Source organism: Saccostrea cucullata, unplaced genomic scaffold (assembly GCF_032062105.1).
Source record: "Saccostrea cucullata isolate Sc308-1 unplaced genomic scaffold, CSIRO_AGI_Scuc_v1 ctg13630, whole genome shotgun sequence".
Classification (NCBI taxonomy): Eukaryota; Metazoa; Mollusca; class Bivalvia; order Ostreida; family Ostreidae; genus Saccostrea; species Saccostrea cuccullata.
Genome location: NW_026920443.1, coordinates 1 through 16,997, shown reverse-complemented (window position 1 = coordinate 16,997; position 16,997 = coordinate 1). Strand labels below are relative to the sequence as shown.

Sequence of the window (16,997 nt, the reverse complement as noted above, 5' to 3'; positions counted from 1 at the left end):
ATTGACTCATGGTTCTTGGACATAGTGCATTTAAAGTGTAGACTCACTGTTTCTTGGGTCCAACAAAAATACATGTTGCCCTTGAAACCTTGCAGTCAATACATATTCAATGTTGCTAGGTTAACATGGTTAATTTTCTGTGTGATGTTAACAAAGTAACATAACACATTCATATCCAGGTAGTGTTCATTCAGAAAAGAATATTTCTTTCCATTTCAGGTAATTAAGTGTAATAAAAATATGTATCTATTGCAGGTGATGAAAACTTTTGAAAGAGTAATATGTCCTTGCTGTTTGAAAATCTGCAAAGAGTAGTTTCCCTTGATACATGCCTGTTGAAATCCCAAATTAACCTCCTGCGTAAGTTGTTTGGAGTTGAATCTTATGACGTGTCCGTAACCTGTGTTAATAACAGAGAAATAACCAGCATAAACACTCGTACGGAAAGCCACAACCAACTGACGTTTTTAGCATTTCCATTTTACGAAGATCTTGTGCCTGGAAAATTGCCCCCACACCAATTCATGGTGTGTTTGTGAGCTTGGGAGATATATATATTAGAAATCCGTACATTAACAGACAGTGTCGTCATAACGACCAGAAGTTGCGGAAATTTTACCTGTCATGATAACACATGGTATCTGTCATCTGATTGGCTATGATCATGAAACCGAGGAACAGTTTGAGCAAATGTTTCAAAAAGAGTCGTTGATCTTGAAAGAATTAACAAATTAACTGGATGCAGTTGTGTTCCTTCTCTTCATGTCAGCATGATTGATAGAAGTTACTTTTGCAGTTTTGGCTACCAAAAAGAAGTTGTGGAGATATTGTGAATGTAAAATGAGAATGGAAGACAGTGTAGTGTGATGTCAGAAGGAAATGAGTTAAATGAAAATTCATCTCATAATTCAGAACTAGGTGTAGATGACTCATTAGCAGATTCTGTAAATGTTCAAGTAAAGCAAATGACAGTCACTGCAGACTCAAAAGCAGAAGTTAAGAAATCTGAGAAGGCATTAGCCAGCAATGACTGTGAGGAGAATTTTGGTCACTCTGCTCGAACTCTCACCCCAGAGGAAATCGCAAAACTGAAAAAAGATGTGACCTGTGTGTCTGATTTTAAACAGAACAAACTTGAAAAAGAGGCTCAGAAAAACTGGGACCTATTCTACAAGAGGAACACCACAAAGTTCTTTAAGGACCGGCATTGGACAAAGCGGGAGTTTGATGATCTGTGTCCAACTGATACAGAGGTAATAATCAAAAATATTTACCCGATTATTATAGACACCAGAATTAAAATTTTTCATAATTCTTTTATTCAAAAATTAAATTTAAAAAAGGGTATTGTGTTCAATTGCACAATCTCTAAAAAAATAATTTGCAGAATTCAGTGTATTCAGCGTAATTAGATACATGTTCCAATAGTGATATTTATCGTTGCAAGAGATATTATATCTAGAGAAATAAGTTTTTTTGTGTATCTAACAATTCTCGGTATTAATTGCTTTGTTTATACAGACAGGTCAGAGGATTATACTAGAGAGAGAGAGAGAGAGAGAGAGAGAGGTGGGCTGTGGGGTGGGGAACTTTATCTGGCCACTGTTACAAGAGGACAAATCGCTCTTCTTCTACGCCTGTGATTTCTCTCCCAGAGCTGTTCAGTTTGTCAAGGTATTTTATTTTGTATGAAACCAAAGGACAGCTTTTACCATACCAACAAACTTTTTTGTTTCAAATTAAATTTCAACTGAACCATGTTTAAATAATTAGAATGAATAATTTTTACTTCATAGCTTAAAATTTTTATTTAAGGTTTCATTATAATGTCCTACATACATGACATAGTGTTAAATATGTATCTAGATTTATAAGCATGATGGCCAAAGGGGTAAAATATTGAACATCTTAGAAAGTTTTCCATTTTTTAGATATTTTAGAAATTTATTGCATCTTTTACTTTTGAAATAGATTTAAAATACATGTGTATATCCATTTTTTTTGGTTTGCAAGATTTGTCCTTTTATATAAATCAAAAACTTTTCTTTAGGCAGGATAACATTATACTCTTTACATAGCTCATGAACAAAGAGAGATAACTTTTGTAAATAAGAAACTTCTGAAAATATATGCAAGAGTTTTCTCCCTTGTTATGCAAACCTTTTTAGGAAAATTAGAAAAATGCTTTTGTTCACTTTAAATTTGTTTCATTATTTAATGAAACATAAATCTTGAATTTAAATTATTTAAATTGTAAAAAATGTGTCATTTCTTTAGGTCTGATTTTAAAAATCATGAAATTAATGTGATGAATTATGTTTCATGTAGGATAATCCTGAGTATGACTCGACTCGGTGCTGTGCCTTCCAGTGTGACCTCACTAAGGATCATCTGAGTGTGTCCATCCCTCAGGACTCGGTAGATGTAGTGTCTATGATCTTCGTCCTGTCAGCCATACACCCAGACAAAATGGAGGCAGCTTTATCTAACATTATTAAGGTGATTACGTTTCTTTAAAAGTACTGTGATAAATTACAAAATAAATAATTATGATTTTTGAGAATTATATTACATGTAAATGTATATTAAAAAGATATTTTCATTAATTAATCATGTATGTCAAGTCCAAACATTGGTTGAGATTCAGCTTTGAAGAAGTACAGTGTACTTTACATTTTATGGTAAAACTCTTAATAGTATGAACAAAGATCTTACTAGCAGATTTCAGGTTATATACAAACAGCAAAGATTTTTTTTAAATCAAAGGCAAAATTTTTAAGTCACCTGAGTAAACTCAGGTTGATATTTATTTTACTTGTTCATTCATTTGTCAAGGATTCCATGATTTGCAAACAATTTTTACATTTAGGTGATGAAACCTGGAGGCAGTCTGTTATTTAGGGACTATGGTCTGTATGATTATGCCATGCTGAGGTTTGCGTCAGGTCATAAGCTATCAGAAAATTTCTATGTCAGACAGGATGGGACCAGGGCCTACTACTTCTCTACAGGTAATTAACAAGATACTGACAGGTACATGTACAGGTTGTTTGTTTGCTGTATTTTTAGCTCACCTGAGCCAAAGGCTCAAGTGAGCTTTTCTGATCACATTTTGTCCGGCGTCCGTCTGTCCGTCTGTCTGTCCGTCTGTCTGTCTGTAAACTTTTCACATTTTCGACTTCTTCTCAAGAACCACTGGGCCAATTTCAACCAAACTTGCCACAAAGTATCCTTGGGTGAAGGGGATTCAAGTTTGTTCAAATGAAGGGCCACGCCCTTATTCAAGGGGAGATAATTGGGAATTAATGAAAATTTAGTGGTATATTTTAAAAATCTTCTTCTCAAGAACCACTGTGCCAGGAAAGATGAAACTTATGGGGAAACATCCTCAGGTAGTGTAGATTCAAGTTTGTTCAAATCATGACCCCCGGGGGTAGGGCGGGGCCAAAATGGCCGACCAAAGTTTTACATAGAAATATATAGGAAAATTCTTTAAAAATCTTCTTCTCAAGAATGACAAAGCCATAATTCATCATATTTATATGGGAGCATGCTCATGTAGTGTAGATTCAAGTTTGTTCAAATCATGACCCCCCGGGTAAGGGCGGGCCCAAAATGGCCGACCAAAGTTTTACATAGAAATATATAGGAAAATTCTTTAAAAATCTTCTTCTCAAGAATGACATAGCCATAATTCATCATATTTATATGGAAACATGCTCAGGTAGTGTAGATTCAAGTTTGTTCAAATCATGACCCCCGGGGGTAGGGCGGGGCCAAAATGGCCGACCAAAGTTTTACATAGAAATATATAGGAAAATTCTTTAAAAATCAGCAGACTACTTTCAGTTCCTGGAGGAAATTAAACGTAGACCAGGAGAAACTTACAGAGGATTAATGTCGAGAATAGATCTGTATTTGAGTCGTTTCATTGATGAGAAAGATCCCGTACAAAAGTTCCGAGAAGAGTATTTCTTAAAGGCATTATCTCCTCAACAAGCCCAGTGGATTAGACGGAATAAGGGAAGTAGTGAGTTAGTTGAAGCTGCTGAGGATTACATTCTACCAACAAAATCGGCCGAGGACAGAAAACTTCTAAATCCTAAAGTGTTAGGTGAGAAGAAGAGCCAGAACAGGGGAACTCTGGAAAACAGAAAAGTTTGGAAAAAGTGAAATGTTTTAGCTGTGGGAACTTTGGACATTATGCAAACAAATGCCCAAAGAAAGGTAATCTAGCGTCGTGTTTCGTGAAAGGAGCATTATGGGGTTTACATTATGTTCCGGGGAAAGTGGATGATGTGGAAGTGTCAATGGTCAAGGACACTGGAGCATCTATGACGCTATTGCGGGAGGATCTTGTTGATCCAAAATGTGTTCTACATGGACAAACTACTTCCTTGGTTACAGCTATTGGACAGCCATTCGAGGCTAAGTTAGCTGTGGTTAACCTGGAAACACCAATGTTTAAGGGACATGTTCAGGTAGGTTTAGTACCTGATCTGGTTGCAGATGGTTTATTGGGAATAGATGTTCTGGAGAGGAACAAAGTTGCAGCTGTGGTTGCGAGAGCCAAAGCAAAAGAACAAGAACAAAATGAATTAAGTGCCAAAAATCGCATGAATAAATGTGATGTCGTACCAAGGGACTTAAACGTCGTGATAACTAACGATGAGGCTGGTGAAGTGAACCTTGATTTACCGGAAATTTCATTGGAAAAGTTGAGCGTGGTGAATGGAAATAAACTATCGAATCTTCAGAAACAAGACCCAACACTCCAAAATTGTAGGGATAAAGCATTCAAAAATGTATCGCAAACTGAGACAGAACATAAAGCGTTTTACTGGGAGAATGACATATTGAAACGAAAATGGACTTCCAAGAAAAAGAATCTGTCGGGAACACAAGTGGTACTTCCAGCATCGCTAAGAAAAGCAGTGATGAAGCTGGCACATGATCAGCCAATAGCTGGACATTTAGGAACTGAGAAGACCAAACAACGTATTCTTGCGTCATTTTATTGGCCTGGATTGTTCCAAGATGTGTCGGACTACTGCGCAGAATGTGACACTTGTCAAAAAGTGGCAAAAAGAAGTGCGGAAAGAGCTCCTATGGTCAACACACCTATCATAACTGATCCGTTTTCAAAGATCGCAATGGACATCGTTGGCCCACTCAGTAGGACAACTCAAGGTAACAAATACATTCTGACTGTCATTGATGAAGCTACGAGATACCCAGAAGCTTTTGCTTTACCAAGTTGTGAAGCTGAACGAATAGCCGACACTCTCATTACATTATTTAGTCGAGTTGGAATTCCTAAAACCATTCTCACTGACCAAGGATCAAATTTCACAAGTGCGCTCCTGAAAGATTTATATGAGAAAATCAAAATCAAGGGAATAACTACAACGCCTTATCACCCGCAGGCTAATGGCAAAGTTGAAAGATTTAATGGAACATTAAAATCAATGTTGAAAAAGTTGTGTATGGAGAATGGCGAAGATTGGGATGTACTACTTCCCTATGTACTTTTCGCGTACAGAGAAGTCCCGCATGAGGAGACTGGTTTTTCACCATTTGACCTGTTGTACGGATGGCCAGTACGTGGTCCTCTTAGTGTTTTAAAGAGCTTCATGACTGGTGAGGAGGAAATAAAAACATCAGAGATAGATCATGTCGTCAACATCCGAAACAAACTGGCTGATGTGACACAACTCGTGCAAAACAACTTGGAAATGAGGCAGTCGAAGATCAAAGATTGGTATGATCGCTCAGCATCCAAAAGGACTTTGCGTCCTGGTGATGAAGTACTCGTTTTACTCCCGACTGAAGCTGGCAAGATGTCCGCTCAGTGGAAAGGACCGTTTCGTGTGGTTAACAAGGTAAATGATGTTAACTATAAAATCACTGTTGGAGGACGACGTGGACTTGTTACTTACCATATCAATTTACTTCGTCCTTATAACCGGGCTACATTGCTGGCAGCAACAGAAAATGAAATTGGACTTGAACAGCAATTTCCTAACGACACCACAGAAACCATTTCAGATCTTGTCTTTGGACATGGGCTGACACAAGTGCAGAGACAGAGTTTAAGGGATGTTTGTCAGAAATTTTCAAGAATTTTCACATCAAAGCCGGGAAAGTGTGATGTTATCTCACATACAATCAAAACAACGTCTGAGAATCCAATTACTCAGAGACCTTACAGGATACCGGAAGCTAAGAAACAGGAAGTGAAGGAGTCTTTGAATGAAATGTTAGAACAAGGACTTATTACACCATCCAAAAGTCCGTGGGCCTCACCAATTGTCCTTGTCAACAAGCCTGATGGGACAATTAGAATATGTGTTGATTATAGAAAATTGAATGAAATAACTCTCATGGACCCTTATCCCATTCCACGCATGAGTGATATATTTGAGAAAATTGGAAGTGCAAAATATTTGAGTAGATTTGATCTAACAAAAGGCTACTGGCAAGTTCCTCTGGCAAAGGAAACACGCGAGAAATCCGCCTTCATCACCCCATTTGGCCTTTTCGAGTTTACAGTGATGCCGTTTGGTATGAAGACGTCTCCAGCATCATTCATAAGACTTATGGATCGTATTTTAGATGGAACTCAAAATACTGTTGCGTACTTTGATGACATAATTGTCTACAGTCAGACGTGGGAAGACCATATCAAACATGTAACAGAGCTACTTCAGCGTATTTATGAGGCCAATCTTACCATCAGACCATCAAAATGTAAGTTGGGAGCAGCAGAAATCATCTGTTTAGGACACATAGTTGGTGGAGGGACAATTAGACCAGACCCTAGGAAATTGAAGGCCATGGAGGATTTTCCGCTTCCCTTGACAAAGAAGGAATTAAGATCATTCTTGGGATTAACTGGATACTATCGCCAGTATATAGGAAATTATGCGGACATAACTGTACCACTGACTGATCTACTGAGAAAAAGTCAGCCCACAGAATTAAAATGGACGGAGAGGGAAGTGCAGTCATTCAAGAAACTGAAGGAGGCCCTGATGACAGCTCCTGTTTTGGTCAATCCGAATTTCAATTTACCGTTTGTACTACAAACAGATGCGAGTAATAACGCAATTGGGGCTGTCCTGAGCCAACAGTTGCCAGATGGTGATCACCCAGTTGCTTACCTTAGTAAGAAGTTACTTCCAAGGGAAAAGAACTATTCAACGATAGAGAAGGAATTATTAGCTATCGTTTGGGCCATTGGATCGTTTTCGTATTACCTAGAGGGGAGGAAGTTTTACGTAGAAACAGATCACAATCCACTAACATGGTTGCATCGCTTGAAGAATAAAAATCAGAGACTTTTACGTTGGGCCCTCGCATTACAATCGTACACCTTTGAAGTTAGATATAAGAGAGGAAGCAAAAACACAAATGCAGACGGATTATCAAGAATCTGAAAAGTGACATGTGTTTGTGAATTATGGGCAATTTTTGTGAAAATTTTATATTCATAAAATTCAAGTGCATTCAGTTTGGATTAATAGTGAAATTCATTTTGGATTTATAATGTTCTTTTGATGATTAATTGCTATTAACTGTTTAATACTTATTTGGACTGGCTAAAGTGAATTTAGTGACTGGTTAAATTTAATGTTGCTATATACAGAATTATGAACTTGGAAAAAATTCAACTATTGACAGTTAAATTTTTATCTTTAGAAGGGAGGTGTTAAAGTGAAATTTAGTGTGAAATTGTTTGTATAATTAATGCTTGATTTATATTATCTTAATCTTGTTGATTTGTAGTAATTACTCTAAGCTACAGACTGCAGTGATCTGTTTATGTGATAAGGTCTTGACCGCTCATTAAGATTTGGCTGGGAAATTTAGCTCTTGTATCAGCATTGCTGACTTTTATCACCCGAGTCTCAGGGGGATTGAATGTCTGAAGTGCTGGCCATGAGAAAATGCAGAATTCATAGTGTTCAAAATTAACGGGTTAATTTAGCAGTGATTGGCAGTCTGTAGTTTGGGCAGTTCTTAATATTTAGCATAGAATTTGTGTGTTCAATTAGTTACTCAGTCAGGTCCTGTGTGTAAAGTGTTACACGGGAATACAAAATAAACTTTGTTGGAAACTTTGGGCGTTTTTATTTAAAAACAGAAAGTTTCGGTGTAACAATGTGGAAGCTCTCTGATTTAAAATGATTTAAATCATAGCTCCTGGGTTTAGTGAAAGTGCAAGGATGTGTCAATCATACAAACATGTCCCAAAATTCATATTTTGAAATTCAATAATTTCCTGATAAAATAAGTTTGATATTATATTTCCATGTGTTTCCGATATTAACCAAAATTTTATAAAATCTTATCTTCAAATCTGTGTCCAGGCACCTTTTTTTCTCAATAAAGAACCCTCTCCCTTTACAATTTTTCTCAAGATAACAAAATGATGATTAACCAGATTTGGAGGCATCCTAAGGTTAATATATGAATAGATTTATACATGTCATGAAGAATTCACAGCCCGTAGGAAAGGGCGAGGCTTCAATAAATGATCATAAAATATTTTACTCAGGAAGAACTAAGATTATTTCTGATATGGTATAATCAATTAGAATAGATTCAATTTGTTCAAATTAAGGTACCAGGCTCTAAGTTGGGGCTTCAAAAGGTGATGTTTTAAATGGTATATATAAAATACATGTTATTGTTTTGAAATACTTGTAAGCCATATTTGGATGAGGGTAAGAAAAGATAAGAATACATGATAGAAAGCATTAGGCTTGTTGAGTCCTCTAATCACTATTTCAACCTGTGCCCAAATATTGTTTACATTTCACCATTGTTTTTTAACCAATTTGAAATGTTTTAAATGATGAAAATTTATTATTTTTTTCAGACAGAGTGTTAGATCTTGTGAAGAGATGTGGATTTGATATGACCTTGAGTCAGTGTGAGTACATACAAAGAGATACAGTCAATAAAAAGGAGGATCTATGTGTCCCCAGGATATTTGTCCAGGGGAGGTTCATCAAACCAAAGGCACCAGAACAAAGCTGATTCAGGGTGTATTTATAGTGTTCCTCAATTTAAATATTAAAATGAATCAGTTACGTAGAAGTCTCTACAAAAGTAATGGATGCATTCTCAAAAGATTTTTTCATTTATGCGACAGACAACTGAATAAGAGAAATTGCTCACAGAACTTGAAAACTTTTTAAAATATCTATCATGCTGTGTAAAAAAAATAGAATAAATGTATTAATTTTGTTTATTTTGCATCATTGTTATTCTAAAGTACGTAAAATCTGTTTAAGAGATTTTTAACATACCTGAACAGAAGGCTGAATAAAGTCTCTTTTATGGTCAAAAATTGTCTTGTTAATGTCCATCTGCTTTGTGTCATTTGGTATGTAGCCTTTTTCACATTTCAAAATTATTTTCAGTATTTTATTATATCAAAACTTGAATTAAGTCATTAAGAGACTTTTTTTTCAAGAATCAAGGGGTAAAAAAGTTCAAACTTACCAAGTCTAGATTCAAAAGAACAATTTATTTTCAAAATTTTACAATCTATTCAGCATGAGTTTTTGATCTTAGTCATAAGTTCTTTTGTAAAACAGGTCTCAGAAGAGCTTATGTAATGGCAAGGTGCCAGTTGTCTGTCCATCTGTCTGTCATTCTGTATACAATTTTCAAAATGCTACTCCTCCTACAGTTTTGGTTTGATTTCAAAATAACTTTGGGTGCACACTAGTAGACTACACTAAGTTACTCGATTCTTTATATTGGTTTTTGATTTTAATGTTTTTATGGTCACTTAAAATAGAAAATTCTGTGAAATTCCTTTTAAATGCTTCTCCTATTTAATTATCTTGGCACACAAGTAGACTATGCTTAGGTTCTGGTAAATGTACATAATTAAGTGCATCATTTTTGATGAAAAGTGTTGCCATTGTTACTAAAAATAGAAATTTCTATTGAACACTTTCAAATTGCTTTTCTTCCTACAGTTTTGGTCTTTCAAAAATTAATAGATAAATAATAAATAAATAAAACCAAGGACCATTATTCCAAACCAATGGTCCTTGGTTTTTTTTTTTTTTTTTTTTTTTTGATGATTCATTGCAATTAGATTAGAAAGTAACACCACTGATAAAAAAAAACCCCACAATGCTTTTAGCAAATATTTACTGTAAATAAAATGTATTTAAACCTTCCATTAGCAAAACGAATGTATATTGCTTCCTGATTAAAAAAAAACAACTATTAAACTATAAATGTCATAATGATCGCTGGAGTTATAAGCAAAACTTATCACTACAGTATACAATTTTCTATGATAGTTTTACAAAATTAGGTATTTTGAATTTTTAAAGAATCAGTTTTCTTTTAACAAAGAAACTTGTGTCATGTACTTACTAAATGAAAATTCAAAGCACTTTGAACTAACTTAAATCAATTTTGAGTTTTATTTTTCAAAATGTGGTTGGTCAGGTGATCAAACCTCATAAAGCCTGAAGTTATCACTAAGTTAATCAACATTTCAAAATGTCTTCACTGTTTCCAGACATATTCCGATGACCTTGACTTTTGAGGTGATGCTTTGAGTGTTGTTGGTCATCAGCTTTGTTTTTCTGCACTTATTTCCATGCCATATGCAGAAGCTGGCTGCTTGGTCAAGGCGACTCACCAAGCTGGTTAGCTCAGCCTCTTTCCCTGCAAGGCCATCTATGTCATCTGACATCAGCAAATCGCAGAATCGCAAGAATATCTTACTAGTACAGTAAAACACGTTAAGTACGAACACGGATATAGCGAATTCACGGATATAACGAAGTTTTTCTGGGTCCCCGGCAAAATTCGTAACAAATCCTTGTAAAATTTTATGGTTATAACGAGCTCTGATATAACGAATTTACGGATATAGCGAACTGATTTTGGGTCCCGTTGAAGTTAAATATAATGAATTTTAAATCTTTTATAACGAACTTGCAAAGATTTCAAAATTTGAATAATTGAACTGACTTTATTTTCTCTCAGCATTTGTATATAAAATTCAATTCGTAATAAAACCTTAGTTATCGAAGGTATGTTTTGTAATATTTGCTTCCCTAACATATTTGATTGTAACACTTGAAGGAAAACATGCATATTGCGAATTTGCTATATATGGTTATACGAATTCGTTATACGGATATAACGAATTACGGATATAGCGAATTAAATTCACAGGTCCCCAGGACTTCGCTTTCACCGTGTTTTACTGTAATAGAAATTTAAAACATATTCATTAGTTGCAACATTCTATGAGGAACTTTGCAACAAGTTGTCATCTGCAAACAATCTACATAAAGAAATAATGTTTTCTGATACATCATTCACATAAAATCAAAAAAGTAAAGGACCAGAACTGATCCTTGTAATACACCAGCATTAGTGTTTCTACCACACGAAAAATAGCTTTATACATAACTTTTTGCCTTCTATTATATAAGTGACTCTCAATACAGGTAAGAATATTTTCACAAAAACCGTATGTCCTTAATTTAACAAGAGGCCCATGGCCACATTGCTCACCTGAGCAATGTGGCTAGAAAAAAGCAGAAATCAGTTTATTATTAAAAAGATTAAACCCAATAGTGGTCCCAACCAATCGTTAAAAGGGAGAGGGTATGATTTGAACAAACTTGAATCTTCACTAACTATTATGATGCTTGCATATTTCTTTGACTACCTGTGGCTTTATTGCTCTTTACATTTGATCTTGCATTGTGGCTGGCCCTATACCCCCAGGGATCTGACATGAACAAAATTGAATCTACACTATCTGAGAATGCTTCCATATGAATAGGACTAACCATCGCTTTGCAATTCTTGAAAAGAAGATTTAAAAAAATTTTTTTTTACATGTTTCTATGTAAAACTTGGATTCCATGTCGTGGCCCTGCCCCATCCCCAGGGGTTATGATTTGAACAAAATTGAATGTCCACTACCTGAGGATGCTTCCAAAAAAATATGATCATTCATGCCTTTGCTATTCTTGAGAAGATTTTTAAGGAATTTCCCGATATACTTCTATGTAAAACTTTGATCAGCCATTGTGGCCCCGCCCTACCCCCAGGGGTCATGATTTGAACAAATCTGAATCTCCACTACCTGAGGTTGCTTCCATAAAAATTTGATCATTCATGACTTTGCTTCTTGAGAAGAAAATTTTTAGAGGATTTCCCTATATATTTTTATGTAAATTTGATCGCCCATTGTGGCCCTAACGTACCCTACCCCCAGGGGTCATGATGTGAACAAACCTGAATCTACACTACCTGAGGATGTTTCCCTATAAGTTTCATATTTCCTGGCATAGTGTTTCTTGAGAAGAAGATTTTAAAGGATTTTCCCTACATATTTAATGTAAATTTTTGATTCCGTATTGTGGCCCCGCCCTACCCCTGGGGTCATGATTTGAAAAAACTTGAATCTTCACTACCTGAGGATGCTTCCATATAAATATCATCAAATATGGGTTATCTATTATTGAGAAGAAGATTTTTAAAGTATTTTCTTATATATTTCTATGTAAAACTTTGATCGGCCATTGTGGCCGTGTCCTACCCTGGGGGGCATGATTTAAACAAATCTGAATCTACACTACCTGAGGATGCTTCCCTATAAGTTTCATATTTCCTGGCACAGTGGTTCTTGAGAAAAAGATTTTTAAAGAATTTTTCTATATATTTCTATGTAAAACTTTGATCTGCCATTGTGGCCCCGCCCTACCCCCGGGGGGTCATGATTTGAACAAACTTGAAACTACACTACCTGAGGATGATTCCCTATAAGTTTCATCTTTTCCTGGAACAGTGGTTCTTGAGAAGAAGATTTTTAAATCATACCATCAAATTTTCATTATTTCTTAATTATCTTTCATTGAAAAGGGGCGGGCCCTTTATTTGAACAAACTTGAATTCTCATTACCTAAGGATACTTTGTGCCAAGTTTGGTTGAAATTGGCCCAGTGGTTCTTGAGAAGAAGTCGAAAATGTGAAATGTTAACGACGACGACCGACAACGACAACAACGACGACAGACGACGGACAAATTTTGATCAGAAAAGCTCATTTGAGCCTTCGGCTCGGTGAGCTAAAAGTAAACCCTAACACTCTGTCGAACGCTTTGGACAAGATCACAAACTACCATACTCTCCAGAAATTTCCAGTAATCCCACATGTTTTAAGTTAAATAAATTACGTTCATGCCAAACACTATCAAATGCTTTAAAAGATCACAAAATATAATGCAGCTAAACTTTCCGTCATCAATAGTTTTCTATTAAATGGTATACTGTTGAGTGACCAGGTAACAAAGAAGCCTGATATATATTTTAAAAAAAAGTTTTTTTCTCATGAAAATAATTATAAATATATTTCAACACAACCCTACCCATTATTTTTCCAACTCAGCTCAACAATTAAACTGGTCCATAGTTAGACATCACAGAAAAAATATTTCTTAATGTAACAGAGTTGAAAAGTGGCGAATAAAATTCAGAATATTTCTTGTGTGTACAACTGCTTCTTTAGATGAATTATATCACACTGCTCAACGCGTTATCGGCAACTCGGTTTATACATGTACTTTGGTGCAGGAAAAAACAATGCATAGAAAACGTAGGTGATTTTAAATTTCTTCATTCAATGATAATTGTGTACTTCTGCAAACAAAGTTTGTGATCTTGGCCGATAAATAATAATACTTTCAGCGAAAAAGCACGTCCAAATCACACTCCTTCAAGAGATCTACAGCTCTTTAAAATGAAATTTAATAAAAAATTTTGAATATGTCAACATATTTTAGTCTTTATAGAGGTCAGAATCAATTTGTTTTATAAAATAAAGTGATTTATTAACTATATGGACAATCATAAGCCTTTAGATGAGCAGTTATGTATCAAAATTCAAATTATGGTTTTGTTTTAATTGCCAGATGTTTGTTGGGCAAAAACATGTAGAAAGTCTGAAGTTCTCAAACACATGGCATTGTTCCTTTCAACGGGTGCCGGTTATCGGAAACCTAGGTTAAAAATTTCCTGAATGTTTCAACATCACGATGAAAAAAAAGACGAAATTCCATGAATCAGTGTGATGTCCCAGTTCTTAAAAAATAACAATTTCGCCCCATAAAAGTCATAATGTCGTAGAGATTTCTGAAATTGTGAATGAAAAGAAAAAGGAAGATCGAAAAAGAAACAAATGACTTGGAAGCTCTCTCTAATATTTTATTTTAAAAAAAGATGTAACTATTGATCACAATTTAATATTGTAAAGCAAAAATTTAGTCTATCAAACTGACTTAGTAAACAGTCATTTAAAATGTCGCCAAGAAGTTGATAACATTTTCAACACACTCAGTTCTCTTATCAAGGGTGTATGTTATGGTATAAATGGTGCAAAAACACTTCATAAACAACATAAGAAATTCATAAATAGTTTGGAAAAAGTCCATTATTATCTGTCAAATCTTGAATTCTAAAAAAGCAAACGTAATGCAGTAGAAATTTATTTTTAACTGTCTGAAGGTACAGTGCCATTCCTATTGAAAATGAATGGTTATAAATAAGATAATAAGCATAAATGTTGAAGGCAACTATTCAGCATAGAATTTGGAAACTATAAGGCTTCAATGATACACACCGCAATGTCCAGTCTGGCTGATGAAGCAGCAAAACTAACAGTTACTACAGGTCCATTAATAGAACCGAGATTAATTGACAGATTTGAAACGGGCATTCGGCCACTATGGAGGGTAGTTTTAAAATAAAGCAAGTTGCGAGGACCAAGGAATCACGTCACAGTTTCGACTGGAGTACCTTTACTACAACAGATACTGTTATTACAACATGTTCAGATTGGCCTTATGATATGGTAGCATTGAATGAGGAGGAACTGGTTTACAGTGATGTGGACAACAGAAGCGTAAACCATGTCAAAAATGGAAGAACAAGGACTCTGATAACGACACCATCTGGCCAATAATCCGAAGAGCACACTGCATTAACCGTTTATCAGGGGGATTATTCCTTATATGCATGCGTCCAAGCGACTTTAGCCATCAGAGCTACAGAGTTGTCCGTTATAAAGGACAGGAAATTGCACAAATAATAGACAACGATGAATTGGGAAATCCAATCTTTAGTGGAGGTTTATTGGGAATGTTTGTGGAGGAAAACAACAATGGAGACATTCTTGTGTCTGATTTGCAGGCATTGTCTTTGATAGGACTGGATAAGACTGGGTTAAAAATTCAATTTCGATACAAGGGTGCATCGGAAAGGGATGTCTTTGAACCTAGAAAGATAGTTACGGATTCTATGAATCACATTTTAGTATTAGATGTGAATGGTAATTGCATTCACATTCTGAATCAAAACGGACAGTTGCTAACCCAAGTACACAACTTGTCCTATACTCGACACTTAGGGCCATCGAGCAGTGAAGGATCTTTGGGTTGGATTATTTCATTCTGGGGAAGTGATGGTGATCAAGTACTCAGAGTAAAAGGATGCAATGAACAAAAGATATGCCCTACACCGAAAATTGTATTTGTTTGTAGATATTTTTTGTAGATTTTTATGAGATCGATCACTGTTCTTTTTTCACCTTGCCGTGCAATACGAAAAATCAAAAATGAAAAATATTCCTGTATAAAAATTATAAATTCTCTCATGACAGTGATTGAGTGAATCGCAAGATATCAATGATCCCAATAAAGAGGGCATTCATCTTTTTCCTGTCCCCCCCTCCTGTTTCTGATATACATTTTGAAACGAGGAAAAAAAACAAATCTATTATTTGCTCATAAAACAGACGACGGCCCTATTCAATTTATTGATGACATTGTAAGTATGCAAATACAGTCTACCATATAGTCGAATGCTGACTGACGTTTTTCTTACGAATTATTTTAAAACGCTGCATGAATTGTCTATGGATTTGTCCCTTTGTCCAATTTTGACAATGAGCGCACGGCGGTTGTGACCGGTAGGCAAGGGATGCTTACTGCTTCAAGGCACCCGATCCCACCTCTGATATTTTTAAAGGTCCATGTATGCTCTAGATCTGCTACCATTTTTTTTTTATTGTTTCAGTGACTTTTGAGTTATTGTTCGTAATCTCCATACCCGGTATTTCATTTAGTGATTTTTATTTTTAAAAAAAAATCTTATAGAGATTCTCTAAGAAGTTATTTCAATCTAAAACCCAAGCTCTATGATAAATGTGATGACCTTAACTTTTCTTTTGTCAGCTTTCCTTACTTATGCAACAATATACCTTCATCAGCTGCATACGGAGTCTATATATACTGTAAACGTATTATATTTGGCTATGTATTCTTTTTAGCGGTTTTGGCGGAACGCAGCAACCGCTTAATCAAGTACAACGCTAAATGTCTTGCAAATATGCACGTAAATAAGAATATTAAGAAATGCTCTAAATCAAATCTGCGCTAACTGATTTGGGGGAAAGTCAAGGGAGTGCAGATTGGCAGGGGAGTAGTATGGGGATAGCTGGGTCAAGGGAGTGCAGATTGGGGTTGGGGGATAGCCGGTTCAAGGGAGTGCAGCCCCTGTGGGGGATAGGCGGGTCAAGAGAGTGCAGCCCCTGGGGGGATAGGTGGGTGCAAGGGAGTACAGCCCTAACCCTAACCCCTAACCCTAACCATAACCCTAGGGGGATAGCCGGGTTTCAATTCATTGCATATAGCCCCCTAAATACGGGGTGTTTACACTGTGTTTACATTATATACTATACGCTGCTACTACGATTTTGTCAGCGACTCAAGAATTTAATTATAACGTCACGCTTCACAGTCTACCCAGCCTAGCCTAATCGGTTCAAACTGATTTCCTCAAAACAATAAAAACCTGGATTTTTTACTGAAAACAATTACAAAAAACACACATGGTTTATATACCTTTACTGTAAGGGCCCTGTGCATCAATACGTTTTAC

The 16,997-nt window shown here is 35.7% G+C and overlaps 1 protein-coding gene across 1 annotated transcript; it reads left to right on the top strand.

Annotated features, from left to right (window-relative positions):
• Positions 1–878: 878 nt before the first annotated feature.
• On the top strand, positions 879–9,238 carry LOC134249029 (tRNA N(3)-methylcytidine methyltransferase METTL6-like). The gene is made up of 5 exons (XM_062731397.1): positions 879–1,253; positions 1,522–1,674; positions 2,329–2,499; positions 2,870–3,011; positions 8,885–9,238. Exons 1-5 carry the CDS (start codon positions 966–968, stop codon positions 9,043–9,045), a joined length of 915 nt encoding a protein of 304 aa, XP_062587381.1. The 5' UTR covers positions 879–965; the 3' UTR covers positions 9,046–9,238.
• The last annotated feature ends 7,759 nt before the right edge of the window (positions 9,239–16,997 follow it).

Bases quoted from the DNA above. Each gene is read 5' to 3' on its own strand.
- LOC134249029 (XM_062731397.1), top strand. From the start codon at position 966: ATGACAGTCACTGCAGACTCAAAAGCAGAAGTTAAGAAATCTGAGAAG. The intron at 1,254-1,521 runs GTAATAATCAAA...TTGTTTATACAG, and splicing joins TGTGTCCAACTGATACAGAG to ACAGGTCAGAGGATTATACT. The intron at 2,500-2,869 runs GTGATTACGTTT...TTTTACATTTAG, and splicing joins CTTTATCTAACATTATTAAG to GTGATGAAACCTGGAGGCAG.